Source organism: Embiotoca jacksoni, unplaced genomic scaffold (assembly GCF_022577435.1).
Source record: "Embiotoca jacksoni isolate LCO1_2020_lvr unplaced genomic scaffold, fEmbJac1.0.p SCAF_14, whole genome shotgun sequence".
Taxonomy (NCBI): domain Eukaryota; kingdom Metazoa; phylum Chordata; class Actinopteri; family Embiotocidae; genus Embiotoca; species Embiotoca jacksoni.
The window spans coordinates 14,146,041-14,161,155 of record NW_027185274.1 but is presented as its reverse complement, the minus strand read 5'-3'; the positions used below and the strand labels follow the sequence as shown (position 1 = coordinate 14,161,155).

Sequence of the window (15,115 nt, the reverse complement as noted above, 5' to 3'; positions counted from 1 at the left end):
GTGTGTTTTTGTCTACTTAATTGCTGTTGGAAGCTGTGAAGTCACCATAGAAGGGTGTATTTTTATGTTTTTTTATGTTTATCTGTACAGTGCATAAAGATATAGACACCAAACACTGATAAAAGTTCATATTTATTTGTCAGAATATACACTATTAAGGATTATTATTACCTTTAAAAATGGAAAGTTATGAGAAGTCATTGTTAGAGGATGCCAGAGGAAATGTTTGTATTTATGTTGCCCTCAGGAAGGCAGTGTTTTGTTTGACAATAGAGGAAGAGGATGCTGTTGTCCGCTTTAGAAAGGTCATCTTTCCAAGCTTTTCACTGTGAATTATTTTAATATTATTCACCTTCTCTATCTACTGACTTTTCTGCCTTTCCCACAACTTTTTGACCCCCCCGTTACATTCTTTTCATCTTCCTGTAACTTCCATTTTTGATGTGCATTTTATTTTCTATATATCCCGATTTATCTTAATCCCTTTGTTTTTCCTCATTCTCCCTTTCATCAGTCTGACTCTGACTCCTGTATGTCCTCACTCTCCCCCACTATCTTTCTCATCCTTGGGTCCCTGTCCTATTTTGCCACTATCTCTCACTCTCTCACCCCACCACAGCAACACTACTCCCTCGCCCTATCTGTCCTCCCATCCCTGTTTTCCTTGTGTCTGGCTAGAAAAGCTTTTGTGGATAATTGATTGGTAGAAGGAGGAGATCGATGTTGTATGCCTTGACTGAGAGCTCTCTCATTTCCTCCCTGCCTCTCCCTATCTCGTCCTCTTTTTCTGCCACTCCCTGTATCTCCCTCACTCCCTCTGGATTGCTCTTTGTCTCTGTGAATCACCACCAAAGTGTGAGCGAAGACAGAATTTTAAACGTGTGGCAGGTGCTAATGTTATCTTTTTGTAAATTGGAAAAGTATTAATGAACCAAAAAGAAATGAGCTTTTATCCACACTGACTATCCATGTGCCTTTTTTTTTTTTTTCTGTCACTGCCCTACTTTGACTTGTTTTAGTTGACCCACTGTAAATTGATATTAATGGTGCAAAATTCAACATGACAGCAGTTATTTTTTATTTGGTGGATATATACTAAGACAAAATGTGTAAAAGGACCAAATTGCAGGTCATCTGATTTGTTAAATAAAAAAATTAAAAAAATAATGCTGGGCTGTTGACATGTTGTGTGCCTGTTTGTAAAGCTAAAAATAAGTAAACTACTGAATTTGAGGTATTTTGAAAGGCAGACCATTCTCAAAACTTTGTGTTTTTTTTTACAAAATGAGATGAAGTTATACGTGTGAGGAAATATTAACAGTTGTCAGCTCAACAAAAAGATCAGTGACGGAATTAAAAAGTCAAAAGAAAATGAATTAAGTTGTTAAAACCTTCAAACCGTCTATTATATTAGACTATAATAGAATAGATTATTGTTTTAAACACATAATAGAATCCAACAGGCCTCCTTAATACGTATTTAATTGGCTGGATCAATCCAATTGCACTAGTCTGCACCTGCTGTGAGCCATTAAAATGCTGGGAAAATACAAATTCAAGCAGAAGGCAAATGAAACAAAAAGGTAGAACTGTATTAAAAGTCTCTTTTGTCTTGTATTGTTGTAGCGATGAATACAAAGCTTTTGTTACGCCTCCCTATATGTGTATTTGCTGCTGCATTCTTTATCTGTGCCAGTGTTCATTCTGACTTAACTATTAGGACCAAAGATTTCTATAACCTCATCAATGTGATAACATTCTTCCTCTGTGTGTGTTCAATGAAACAGTACCACAGATTTTACACCACTTTAAATATACTTGGTGAATTGACGGTCTCTTATAAACCTCTAATTGCACCTCTAATCTTTGAATAAAAATGCCTTAAAATACCTTACAAGACAAAACATTCAAATTGTTGCTGTTCTGCGTTTTCAGTCCTTTAATAAATATAGATGTAATTTGACTGTTTAGTGTTTAAAGAAAAAGTCTGCAAATCCTCTGAAGAATGTAGTTAAGTTTTAGAGGAAAAGTAGCTACATGGCATTCACACTTCCTCAAGTCATTTTATGGTATTGCGGCATTGAGGTAGCCTCAACTTGTCACAGTGCACCAACGGGCTCTTAGAGGGCCTGCAGGAGTGCTTTATGGGTTTAATAAATAGTGCTAATAGTGTGTTAAGGGGAAGGGGACAAAGAGAAATGACGTAAGCGCAGCCTGTTGTGGATCCTCCTTTTCTGCCCTTTAGAGTGCATCTGTACACTTCACAATTATATACTGAAGAGGGCTTGGAGTTGATCGACCCGATACCATAAATACTTGCTGCAAATTAAACATAAGCAAAGAAAACTGAGGGGATAACATTTCTCTTTGTTTCTTCCCCCTTCTCTCTCTTTCCACCAGGGTTGAGCACAGAGGGCATCTACCGGGTCAGCGGGAACAAGGCAGAGATGGAGAGCATGCAACGGCAATTCGACCAAGGTGAGTAACGTTCTGCTTACAGCACTCAAAGCCTACCGCACATGTGTACGTGCTTCAGCTATACACTTAGAGGCTGAGTGTGAAGAAAAGGCCATTAAGAGCTGTGTGTATGTCTGCTTCTATCTATAACAAACCTGAATCCCCTTAATTAACCGGGGAGCATTAATTCTGCTGAGGGAATTGGCCTTCACTTCTTCACTGTAGAGCTGCCTCCTCAGGCGTCTACCTGCTCCCGTGTGCGTGTGCATCCTCACATGTGTACAAGCGCTCTCGCCGCGTGTCTCCATGCGCGTGTCTGTCTGTTGTGGGCAGTTAATTGCCCCCAGATTGGTTTGGTTAATGAAGCATGTTGCTGCCGAGATGGATAGCAGAGCAAGATGGCCTGTGTATGCATACGCCTGGCTGAGGTTAAATCCAACTCGGGTAATCAGAGTCTGAAACCCTGCGTCGAATCCTTCTGAGCCCCGGGCCAGTGGGACAAGACAATTACAGGTGAGACTACAGTGCAGTAGTCTCATAGCCGTGCTGAAGATGGCCCTTCATCAGCTCCCTGGAAATTCAGATAACTTGGAAACTCTCAAAATGGGAGCTCGACTGAAAATGTTTGAGGCAGAACCGTTGCTGGAGTACGTTTCTCTCGCCTGTCTTCGTTCTACATGCGCTACCTTTGTAAAGTAAAAAGTTATCAGAAAATGACTTTTTTAATTAAGTCTCTCACTCCCACACACACATGCTCTCTCTCCTAGAGTGGTGCTCTGGTGGTTTTGGTCTCCAGCTCTCTGCGCTTTCTCTTCACGCAAATTAACTTTATAATTCTCAATCATTCATTTTACTTTTATTTAAGCAAGTTTATTAACCGAAATGATTCTGTGATAAATTGCCAGCCATGCTTTTTTGCTATTTATTCATATTAAGTAAATTAGGAAAAGAGAAGTCAAGGGCAGACATGTTGTGTGCATAATTAAACAACCACAGAAAGTGTATTATATATTACATTACATTTAGCTGACGCTTTTATCCAAAGCGACTTACAACATGGTACACCATCGGGAGCAATTTAGGGTTCAGTGTCTTGCTCAAGGACACTTAGGCATGTGGACAGGAAGAGCGAACCACCAACCTTCCGATTAGTGTGCAACCCACTCTACCGACTGAGCCACAGTCTCCCGGATATATCAATATAATGCTGGAGACTGTCTGTGTAATTTTACATGGTAATATGTCTATATAATGTGATTTTGTACATTTTATGTAAAATTAAATGTAAAAAAGTTTACACCCAACAAATCAAGGTACTTTATAGTCCATTATTATTCATATATCATACTCCTGTTCATGATACAGCTGTGATATTGAAGGAATATTTACCAACATGCCCAGGCTCTTGCATTTTTTATTTAAAGTCAAGCCAACATGCTGTAGTTTAATTCATATTGCAGGCCCCTATTAATAAAAAATAGTGATAATAATAATAATAATAATAAATCAGCTTTATGTTGTGTTTCTTGTCGTAAACTAAGATATAAGAACGCAAAACATACTAAATATAAATTTAGTACGTTTTAGGACATTCCTCAAGTTTTTGTTAACCTTCTGGGTCCAACCCCCTTGCTTACAGTTTTCACTGTGATTATGGTCTGAAATCCCTGTTCGCATGAAGGACCAATCAGCGACCAAAAAGTCTGCAACAGTCATTTACTGACGTGATGCTGCAATCTGCTCACATTTGAGGGAGAATCTGTGTTGTTTTCAGTTAAAGGAGTTTCGGTGACAACATGCGTCAAATGGTAGTCAATTCCATTTGGTTTAAGGATTAGTTCACTCGGACGCCACAGCTGGAAACGATTTTCAATGAAATGTTACCAGACGTTATCAATTCACAAAATGAATTTGTGTCTGGCAACACCAGGCTACCATTTTGATGACATTATTTCAGACTACTGCCCTTTTGAAAAGATCCTGGGTGGGTGTTCAATAACAAAGTAGCATTTGTTTTATATTGTAGTCCATGGATGAATCAAAATGAGCTTCCCAAAATGAGTATTTTTTTTTTACTGGGCAGTTTTTCTTTCACAATGAGTGGGATTGTAAAGTGTTTATAAGGCATGTTTTGACCACTTCTCTTATTTACCCTATGCATGTTTTATGTTTTTCCAGACCACAACCTGGACCTGGTGGAGAAAGACTTCACCATGAACACAGTAGCAGGAGCCATGAAGGCCTTCTTCTCCGAGCTACCTGAGCCTCTGGTACCCTACAGCATGCAGGGAGAGCTGGTGGAGGCCTTCAGTAAGTCTTGGGGCTGTGGTGTGAGGGGACAAGGAGGTGCAGGGGGGTGGGGTAAATTCTTCGCTAAAACCCGAGGGGTATTGGATTTTGCTTGAAATCCTTTTCCCTTCATTGTAACTTTTCTGTAACCTAACAAGCAAAACTCCTGCAATCCAAATCCATCCATGGGGAGAATTGGATTTGCCACTTGGTAAGGAGCTGGGGAAGAGAGGAGAGAGGGAGGGAGGAGAGCATGTTTAAGGCTTGGGAAGGAGGATGTGGGGATGATTGCACATGGTGATGGAGGGATGCAGCAGCACCGGGGTCTGGATGAAGTCATGAGAAAATACTCGTATGTTAGATGAATGAGGGGTGCTCCTGCGCTCTCCGCGGCCTCTCTTTTTCTCTTTGTGTCCTGTAATCTGTCAGAATGGAGATTTAAAGCATAGCTTAGTCTTGCATCGCACCAGAGAGATTTACCCCCGGGCCGTGAGGCTGCTGTCACTCACTGAGCTCTGCATGCGTGTGTGTCAGTGAGTGTGTGTGTTTTTTTTATGGCCCCAGCGAGACCTCTCAGCCGTGACGGAGACCTGATAAAGCCCCTGCAGTCTGCGCCACAATAGAGGAAAAGAGGAGTGAAAAAGAAAAGTGAGGTGGTCTTGGTCGAAAATAGCAAATTGGACTTGGCATTTTCAGAATTGGAGCTTGTGCGGTGTAACAGACAGAGAGGTGGAGAGATTCAGTAAAAGCTGGTTGGTGCATTTTGGTGGATATTGTTATGGCGAAGTTACTTCAAATGAGCTGTAGGAAGTGAGTTAAGTTTTGATTACCGATGATGGATGTGCAGCAGGAGGAACTGAGGCTGTGTAAAGTCGCTCTGCCTTGAATCTGTTTTTGATCCACACTGACCTCATTGTGGGAATACAAACTCAAGACTCTTTGACTGTAAATCATGTTGGTGATGTGGAGGAGAACATCTGCTGTTCTCACTGCTGCTCTCTGCCTCGCTCACGTACACACAGGATGGACTGTGTTAGCCGGTGACGTCAGTGTTTCTGACTCACTCCTAGCTGCCATCAGGCTTAACACACCCTGTGTGTGTCTGTGTGTTTGTGTGCGAGTTGCTGTAATCTGTAGAATACTGTAATGGGTGTATGCATGGTGTGTTTCTCCTCTGGAATGTGTGTGGTCTTTGTCTGCTGTTTTTTTTTTCTTTTTTCTTTTTTCTTTTTTCTTTTTTCTTTTTTCTTTTTTCTGAGAACTGGAGTTAAGAGTCCTTTTGAAATGTGTCACGTGTGTGTTTTCATCACTGAAATGTGTGAAACTTGTTCTGTTGTGGAATGAAATCACTGTGTCCTGCACAGACTTCTTGAAAACTGCAACCAATTGCTTTCCAAACGCTCTTTGAATTCTCGTACTCTCAACTGTACTCTCCCCGTCGCTCCTCGTCTTTCTTGACACTCCACACTCACTTCCCTGGCGTCTTTTGCTCAGACTCCTTTAATCTTTTCTCTCAGGCATTTTTCCTCTCTCCCCTAACCTCTTGTCTCTCTCTGCCACCATTCAGAGATCAACGATAGGGAGCAGCGCTTCCAGACGATGAAGGATGCTCTGCGCCGCTTCCCCAAGGAAAATTACGAGGTCTTCAAATATGTCATCAGCCACTTGCACAAGTGAGTGAGCGACGGGGTCAGAGATGGCCTCTGGCAGCTCTGCTGACTACACCGCTGGTCACCCAGTGATGTGACCCAGGGTGACATCGCTGAAACAGGCACACTGATAGGATAGAGGTTTTCCTGATGTTGAGTCATGTTGAGGCTGTGGTTATTTTATCTGTTTGTACAAGGATGACAGTGGATGTTTTACTTGTGGATTAATAATTCTGACAGTTTAGGTTTGACAAATTCACTGCTTTGCCCCCAAAAATGTCAGCAAGAATTTGCAGTCCTAATTTAAACTCTAACATAGAATAGCGGTTCAGAACCTGAGGGTCCAATTCCCCAAAATATATCTTAGTGGTGACAAAATGATGAAAGAAATAAGTCAATGTCTGTTCCACAAAATTATGCTTATTATTCTACAATGTTTGCTTATTTTTACAATACGCTTTACACATGTTTGTAAAACTCCAGAGATTTAAGAAGAATTCTTGATTGAACTCCACATCATGAGTGTTTACCATCTGGCCATGGCCTTTTCTGAGGGGTGACAAGTACCTATTGCTTCACCTTAAGAAATATAATAAGATGCTGATAAATTAAGGAGACCACTGTTTAGCTATGGTATAGTTTGTAGTGTAGTTCTGAGGACAGTAGTATGAGCTAGACACGTTCACACACCGAAATAGCTCTTGATCCTCAAAGAAATTGAAATTTTCATCAGTCGTTCCACTGCTGCGATCCAGACCCTCCAGCTGTTGGCTGGTCAGAAAATGTTCTGGAACCTAATTTCATTGTTTGGTGTCTTTGTTTCCCAGGGTGAGCCAGAACAACAAGCTGAACCTGATGACCAGCGAGAACCTGTCCATCTGTTTCTGGCCCACGCTCATGAGGCCAGACTTCACCACCATGGACGCCCTGACTGCCACCCGCACCTACCAGACAATCATCGAGAGCTTCATCCACCAGTGTGCGTACTTCTTCCACAATCAGCTGCTGGCCGACGGCCTCCCTGGTTCCCCCACCTCTACGCTGTCCGGGGGAGGAACCTCAGCCTACTCCTGCATGGCTGGAGGCTACTCATCCTCACCGACTCCGTCCCCAGCCCCCTACGTCCTCCCCGCCACCCCTCCTGTCATTCCCCACTATGGCCCTCCTATCCACCACCACCACCACCACCATCACCACCATCAACATCAGTCCCCACCTCATTCACCACCTGCTACTCCCCAGTCCCCAATCCTGCTGCCCCCCTCCCTGCATCCCCATCACCCCCCGACGGAACAACACACGCTGTGAACCAGGGATCAAGGGAAAGAGGAAAAAAAAAACAACAACAAGCTGACGGATAACAAGATTCACAGTCATTCAAGGGTTCAGAAAAAGAGATTTTGATGTTTGGGAAGGAACTGAAGAAGATAAATTGAAAGAAGTACAGGAGATAGGAAGTGCAGTTGTGAGCGATCAAGTGAGATGCAGTATGTACAGGGAGAAACTTACATGTTTGGGAGAAGAAAGGGGGTGTTTGAGCCCCCGCTGCTTTTAAAGAAATGGACACACACACACACAAGCCAGAAAAGGGGAACACTGGAGATCCTCTGAACTGGCAGTATGATCTTCCTCCCTCCGTGCCACTTTATCCCTTTGTCTCTCAGTCTTACTTCATCTAGACCTGCCCTCCTTGCCTTATAGCGAATCTTCACACAAACACACTAATGAAGAGTGAGATGTTGCCAGTAATTGTTTAAGGGACTCAGGAAGGGATTAAGAAGTAAAGCGCAGGGGGGGATGTGAACTCTGTTGTGTTGGGATTTCTTCAGCATACACACAACCACTCACGCACTTGACACTAACACCCAGCGGCCAGTGTGCCTCCAACAGCCGCTCTCCTCCATCTCTTAGCTTCTAACCGTGTGGGAAAGTTTTTGTGGCAAGCGCACGTTTCTAGCAAAGCAACCCACCTGCTGCATTTACCTTGAGGCCGTGGCTGGGACGAAGTGCAGTAGAGAGGGAGTCCTGAACACACGTTTGTTTATTTCACCACTGTACAGAGGACTTGAGCAAGAAACACGTGTTACTTCTCACCCGACAGGATGTTCTGTCCTCAGCGACTCACAAATTCCTATCTGTCAACTCCTTTTACACACACACACACACACACACACACACACACACACACACACACGCGCGCGCACGCGCACACACACACACACACGCGCGCACGCGCGCACACACACACACACACACACACACACACACACACACACACAGAGACAAAATCAGTTTTAGTCGAGGCAGTGTGCCAAGCACAGAAAAAAAAAATCTTAACCGACTGGATCTGCTGGGCAGCAAATTGGAGCAGAGGATTATGGGTGCTGTGACACCCTTGGCATTCTGGGAAGGCTCCTCCCAGTCTCCTGTTTGCTCTCTCTGTCACCTTGAACTTCAGCCTCATGCTCTGTCTTTGTAAACACGCAAAAAAAAAAAAGAAAAAAAAAATTGCTTAAAATGTGAATTTCTTTATTTGATCTGAATCTAGATTATGCATTCACATTCCCACTGTCCCAGTGTGTTTTTTTTTTTATTGTTGTTCATTTGAGAAAACCCATGCTTGTCTGTCAATGAGTGTGTAGGCATGTGTCTGGCTGTCTATCTGTCTCTGTGCACCTGTATCCATGCCTTTTTGTTTTGCCTGAATTTCCGTGTGGTAGACAGATAGTGGGAATAATTCCAGTGTTGGACCTTCACCTGTCATGTTGCTTCTTTCACGCTGTGGTGGTTTTACAAGCGAGCTGGTGCTGCAGTTTTCATAGTAAGGACCTTGTTCAAAAAGCACTTTTCTGAGCACTTTGAAGGCACATTTTAAATTGGAGCTGCTGCGACGAGACAGCCACTGTTCACTTTACTGTCAGTCCACCCTACTCTCTGTCACTGGGAGCACACCACTGACATCTTGAGGAAGAAATGGGTATTGCAGCCATAACCTCACTTCCACTGCTGCATGGGCGTAGCACCATTCTCCCACTGTGGTTTCTGTAGCGTTATAGGGGCAATTGTTAAGATTAATTTCCATTGTATGTCAAATGGAATTAACTATGATAGTATAAATAAAAGAATTAGAGCAGTTTTAAATCTGGTACCAAACAGTTGAGATTATATAGATCTGTGTAGCCATAAAGCATGTGGCCCAGTGCAGTTGGTTAGACATGCAGTGAATGAAATTGCCTCTCTGTCTTTTGTTGCTCGGTTCCACTTCCCTGTGGACGCCAACTCAGCACTCAGCCTTTTGTACAGGAATTCATTCCACTTCCCAGACATCATATTTTAATGGAAGAAAATGAATACTTAGAGACTGAGGCACAATACAGCAGAAAGTAAGAGCTGGAAGCAAGGCTCAAACTTTGACAGGTGTGAGTCTTTTTTTTTTTTTTTCCTTGGAAATAATTGGTAACAACTGCTCCAGGCCACAGCATGCTGTCCTCTTAGGACACAACGTTATGTCTCTGAAAAAGAGACACAAACCTGGTCTTTGTGGACTCTAAATAGAATTTGCAAGCGTGTAACCACTACACCAGACTCCCCTCGCTGCCGCTGTTATGCCACCACATCTCCTGTCATTCCCTGTCCAAGAGAGACAGTTTGGTCCGCGAGAGACAGCAGACAGAACAGACAGTCCATTCATCCGTCTGCATGACTGGATCGGAGCATCACAAAATTCCTCGACCCAGCCTGCTGTTACCGTAGAAACCAGCAAGATGGGGCTCGAGGAGAACTGCTGAGCCCCAATCGAAGCAGGTTTCCAAGTGTGTGTGTGTGTGTGTGTGTGTGTGTGTGTGTGTGTGTGTGTGTTCATGCACATGTGTCTCTGTGTTTTGTGAGCTTGAGTAGGGGTGTGCGCATGTGAACTTGTGCGTGTTAATGTTAAGCAGATTCTCATCAAGGTCACTTACTCTCTTTGACACTCAATTGAATCTCTGCACGTCTCTCCAGACTGCCCTCTCTGCCCAAAAGAAAAAGAACCTCCGACCAATCACCTAACTCTTAAAGGAGCTTTTATCAGCCCACACTACCTATATAGCTTGTGTGTGTGTGTGTGGGGGGGTATGTATGTATGTATGTATGTATGTATAGGTGTGTGTGATAAAGGACTTAGGAGTGTGTATTTGGGACGGGCTTGAGCTGACATGCTAGTGAGCTGTGCTTGGCAGACAGCCAAGACACCAGCGTGATCCAAACAAACGTGAAGGAGAGGAATGCAGCTCTCCTTGCGGTCATTACCCCACTGTGTAACCCTGTTAGCTCGTCCAGATTACACACACTGATCCTCAGAGAAAGTGTGAGAGAGATGGGTGAGAGGGGGTCGGGGAGAGCGAGAGACAGACAGCAAACGGGTGAATGGGATCATTATTTGGGAGACGGAGGGAGGAAGGAGGGTGACCACTGGTACTTGTGTGTGAACGCCGGCCAGTGGCGTTCCCTGTGTATATCAATGTGTTAATACTGAACTGACTGTGAGGCAGCCAAAGACTGTGGAAAAAAGGGTTGAGGGAGAGATGGGAAGCAAAGTGACAATTTAGAAGAACAGTTGAATTAAAAATGTGACTTTGGTTCGGCGATAATGTGTGGCTGCATTGCTTTTCTTTTTCTTTTTTTTTTTTTTCTTTTTTTTTTTTGCAACAATGGTGACAGATGTCTGTTAAGTTAAATTGAGAAACAAGCAAAACTATATTCAAATGGTTGTTTATTGGTATGTTAGGGGGTCTAACACTTTGCCCTTTAGTCAGTGGTGATAGAAAAAAAAGTTTCTTTTTATGTTTTATTTTAATAATTAAAAGATACAAAGCATTTTTTAACAATTTCTTTGTGAACGATTGAGAGACTGGCCCAGTATAGTGCATGATTTCTTCCCGACCAAGGAAGAGGGCTCCACCACTCTCACTATTTAAGAGATGATAAAAAAAAAAAAATATTATGAAATAAAGGGGGAGAATGAAAATAAGAAAAAAAAAATGAAGTACTGTAAACTGAAAAGATAACATCAAACAAAAAAACTGTCATTATTTGCCGATTATGGTAATTTGTCTCAATGGGAATGGTGTATACAGCAAGGCCTTATGTGATCTGTATCATAGTTAATAAAAACAAATCTTGTAAAACTCCTTCTTCTTGTCTTTTTGTAACAGATTGTTTAATGGTGAAAAGAAAAGTGAATGTACCATGAATGTATATATATATATGTATAGTATATATGTATAGTATACATATATATATATATTTAAAGTGCACAATGAAAAAATACTATATATATATAGTTCTGAATTCATTCTAAATTTGATCAAAACAAATATTTCCGAGCATGGTTGTTGATCACTTTTTTAAGCTCATTTAGAATTAAAACTGCAGTGATCTGCAGGCCCTCGCACGCTGCACATCAAGGATCCAGTGGGTCGGGGCCGCCGGCTCCCCGACGTGCAGCACACGAGGGTCCCCATATTCCCACTTGCAGTTTAATTTTTTTTCTCGATCTAGTTCCTTATTCTTCTTTTTTTTTAAAAAGCCCTTTTTTGGCAGCTTTAACATTTTCAAAAACTCATGAAAGTTGGTGACTGACGTAAGTTTCATGATGTTTGGAACATCGTTTGACCTTAAACATCAACTTCCCGTGTCACGGTGAAATATAAATGTATATTCTCTGTAAAAATGAATTTTGGGTCATTTTTTGGGAGGACGTTTTTTGAATATTATCAATATATATTTTTTTGAGAATGACTTTTTTTTTTAATCTTATTTTCTGACAAACTGCATGCCTCAAGTGCACAATGAAAAAAAAAAAAGTCTCATTTGAGTTTTGTTGTTGACCTTTGGTTTGTTATTAGTATGACTGCACATACAAACCTATACCTGTGTGGCTTACCCTGACAGGGATTTGCCCTCCTCGAACCATGTGGCTTACCCTTACAGGGATTCGCCTTAGGGGGTCTCGCCCTCCTCGAACCATGTGGCTTACCCTTACAGGGATTCGCTCTGCGTGAACCGTGTTGGCTTATTGAGGGGACTCACCCTCCATAAACCATGAACCATGTGTGATACCTGAGCGGGGCTCGAACCCGTGTCTTCGTGAGGTCGTTTCCAGCTGGAGGTTGGCATTGCAGACCACTGGACGATCTTCGGCGCCGGAGAATGACTCGTGGCAGGAGAAAGTGGTTCACGGAGTTCACTCAGAACTTGCAGAGACAAGTCTGGTTAACTCGACAGCTAAAAGATTCTCCTTCACCAAGGTTGCTATTAATGGTTCAAATTCCACCTCGGCCTGTTGATGGTGATTCAACTTTTAGGGAAGTTGAAACGTTTGGAGAAATTGAAAAAGTTTTTCATCCACTACACATTACAGGAAGATATTTAATGTCACTGCAGACCCCCTTGAAAACACGTATATGTACTATCCAAAGAATGTCTGCGGCAATTTTGGTCGCATTTGAATAAATATTTGTAGACGATGGAGTTATAGGTTGCAGTGAGCCAAAGATCTGTCACAATGCAGTGCTTCACCTGGGAAGTTTGGTGGCGCAGTGGTTAGCACTGCTGCCTCTTAACCCCCCCCCCCTCCTCCCTCGCAATGGGCACACCGATTGACAAAAACAAATGATTTTGCTAACTTTTAATTCCAAACATGTTAAGAGGGCACAGATTAAATTTCAACTCGGTCCGGTAAATTATGAAGGAGGAGTTTGTAACAGCACAACATGTGTGAATTGCCAAAAATGGTGACTAAATTCAAAACGGCGGACTTCCTGTTGAGTTGGTGCAATGTGACTTTTTTGTACATCTCGGTGTGATACACATGTCCACTGAATTTCGTGCATGTAGGTAAATGTAGCCGCCGGGGCATCTCTTTAGGGGGCGCTAGCGAGCCATTAGGCCAAAATATGAAATTATTCGCCGGGAGGGACGGGTGTATCAACTTTCATGAGTTTTTGACTATGACAAAGCCTCCAAAAATGCAGCTGTTTATGGAGAATCATAATAATCGCTTGGATAACAATAGAGCTTTCGGACCATCAGTGCTCGGGCCCCAATTATTTCTAGTAACTGCAAACTGTGTTAAATATTTACGACAACAAGGAAGAGCTTGAAGTTGCTGGTTGTAAATAGAGCACTCATAATTTTTCCCACCAGGCAGCTCAAAATACCAAAAACAGTTTCTAAAATCATAAAAGTGTGCAGGCAGTGGCACACCAGTGGCTCCTGATATTTTTTGGCTCAGTGACACCATAAAATAAAGACATGGCTATTTGCAGCTGCTCATTTCATGTAGGCTACGTCTCATCTTTTAGACCAGAGATAGTTTTTACTCTTTGGTTTAGCTTCTTAAATAATTTAAAAGCTTGGAGAGCTCAAATTATCCTGTTAAGATTAAATTACATTTTCTTTTTGATATAAAGTTGTTTCGTATGAATATATTTATTTTTCCACTCCTAAGCTGCTAATCAACTTGCAACCTTCAGATATATCTACCAACTTCCAGGTTTGGAACCACTGGTCAAGTATAATGACATTAAACAGTATGAGGAGGATAAGTTATAATACTTACAAGGTATTCAGTGAATTTTCAGTACGCAAACTAACTGTTTGCACACTAACACGTGGAGGCTGCAGGCAGATTTACTGCAATATGCAGCAATACAAACCTGTATGAAGAACATCAACAGCAGTTAAACCACGTCTCTTTTTAAGGTACTTTTTTTTTTTTTTTCTAAAGTGACTCACTTTTTCCTGACACATACACTGGGGGCTTTTTAAGGTACATAAAATGTCAGTATGAGAAAATGCCACAATCATCTGACAGTTGCAGGGCAGCGTCTGTAACGCTGATGTTTGTGAACTATACTGCATCAAAACAGAAGTACGAAGACGTGTATATTAATTTCTTCCGCGATGTGTTCTAAAAAGTTTTGTCCCACAACATGTGGTCATCTTTGTGCCACAGTTTGTTGCTCTGCTCTTTCTGCAAACTGCTGAGGGACACTGAAGCCACACGGGGGGGTGGGACAGGACGAGGTCAAAGCAACCCACAGGACCCTCCTGGTTCCAGTGAGATCGGCCGCAGAGGGGTTTAGTCTGTGCCATTTCAGGGTGATGTAAGGACTCTGGTCCCTGTGAGGGCAATGTGAAGGCCTCACTGCCATTTCATGGTGCCCTCATCTGACCTTTTCATTGAGTCAAACCAAAGGAAATCCATGTCCATGACCTTTGTGGTGCATCTCTCCATTCTGGCACAGGAAGAAAAAGGAAAGAGCAGCTGATTGGGAATGAAAAGGGCAGGCCTGTGTGCACACAGGACACACGACCCTTGAACTCTAACCTTTAAGTACCATGAGGGAGTGAGTGGTCTGGGACTTGATTGGAAGTCAAATATAAGGATCGTCAACACTGCTTGACAGGCCAATGTGGGGATGAAGCACAGACTGTATATAAAATGGCTGTCAGGAATGCCAGGATTAGTCACAAGTATGCGGATGACTTGCACTTTTTTGTTGTTGTTGTTTGAAAGTGACACTTCATACAGCTGTTAAGGCCGCATTGTGCTAATTAAGCCATTTACCTGAATCACACTGATCTAATTTTCCGTTTTCTTTCATAAAATGTTTCTCCAGACGTTTTCCTGTTTTTCCTTGCGCATACACAAACACGCCACTAGGAGGCTGACTTGT

The 15,115-nt window shown here is 42.4% G+C and overlaps 1 protein-coding gene across 1 annotated transcript in view; it reads left to right on the top strand.

Moving 5' to 3' along the window:
* The window catches only part of arhgap35a (Rho GTPase activating protein 35a), a 62,701-nt gene extending 51,138 nt beyond the window's left edge, over nucleotides 1-11,563 (top strand). Inside the window, exons 4-7 of the mRNA XM_069148123.1 lie at nucleotides 2,401-2,478; nucleotides 4,636-4,767; nucleotides 6,314-6,419; nucleotides 7,223-11,563. Coding sequence (XP_069004224.1) covers nucleotides 2,401-2,478; nucleotides 4,636-4,767; nucleotides 6,314-6,419; nucleotides 7,223-7,703 — 797 coding nt within the window. The 3' untranslated portion in view covers nucleotides 7,704-11,563. The remainder of the gene's footprint in view (nucleotides 1-2,400; nucleotides 2,479-4,635; nucleotides 4,768-6,313; nucleotides 6,420-7,222) is intronic.
* The last annotated feature ends 3,552 nt before the right edge of the window (nucleotides 11,564-15,115 follow it).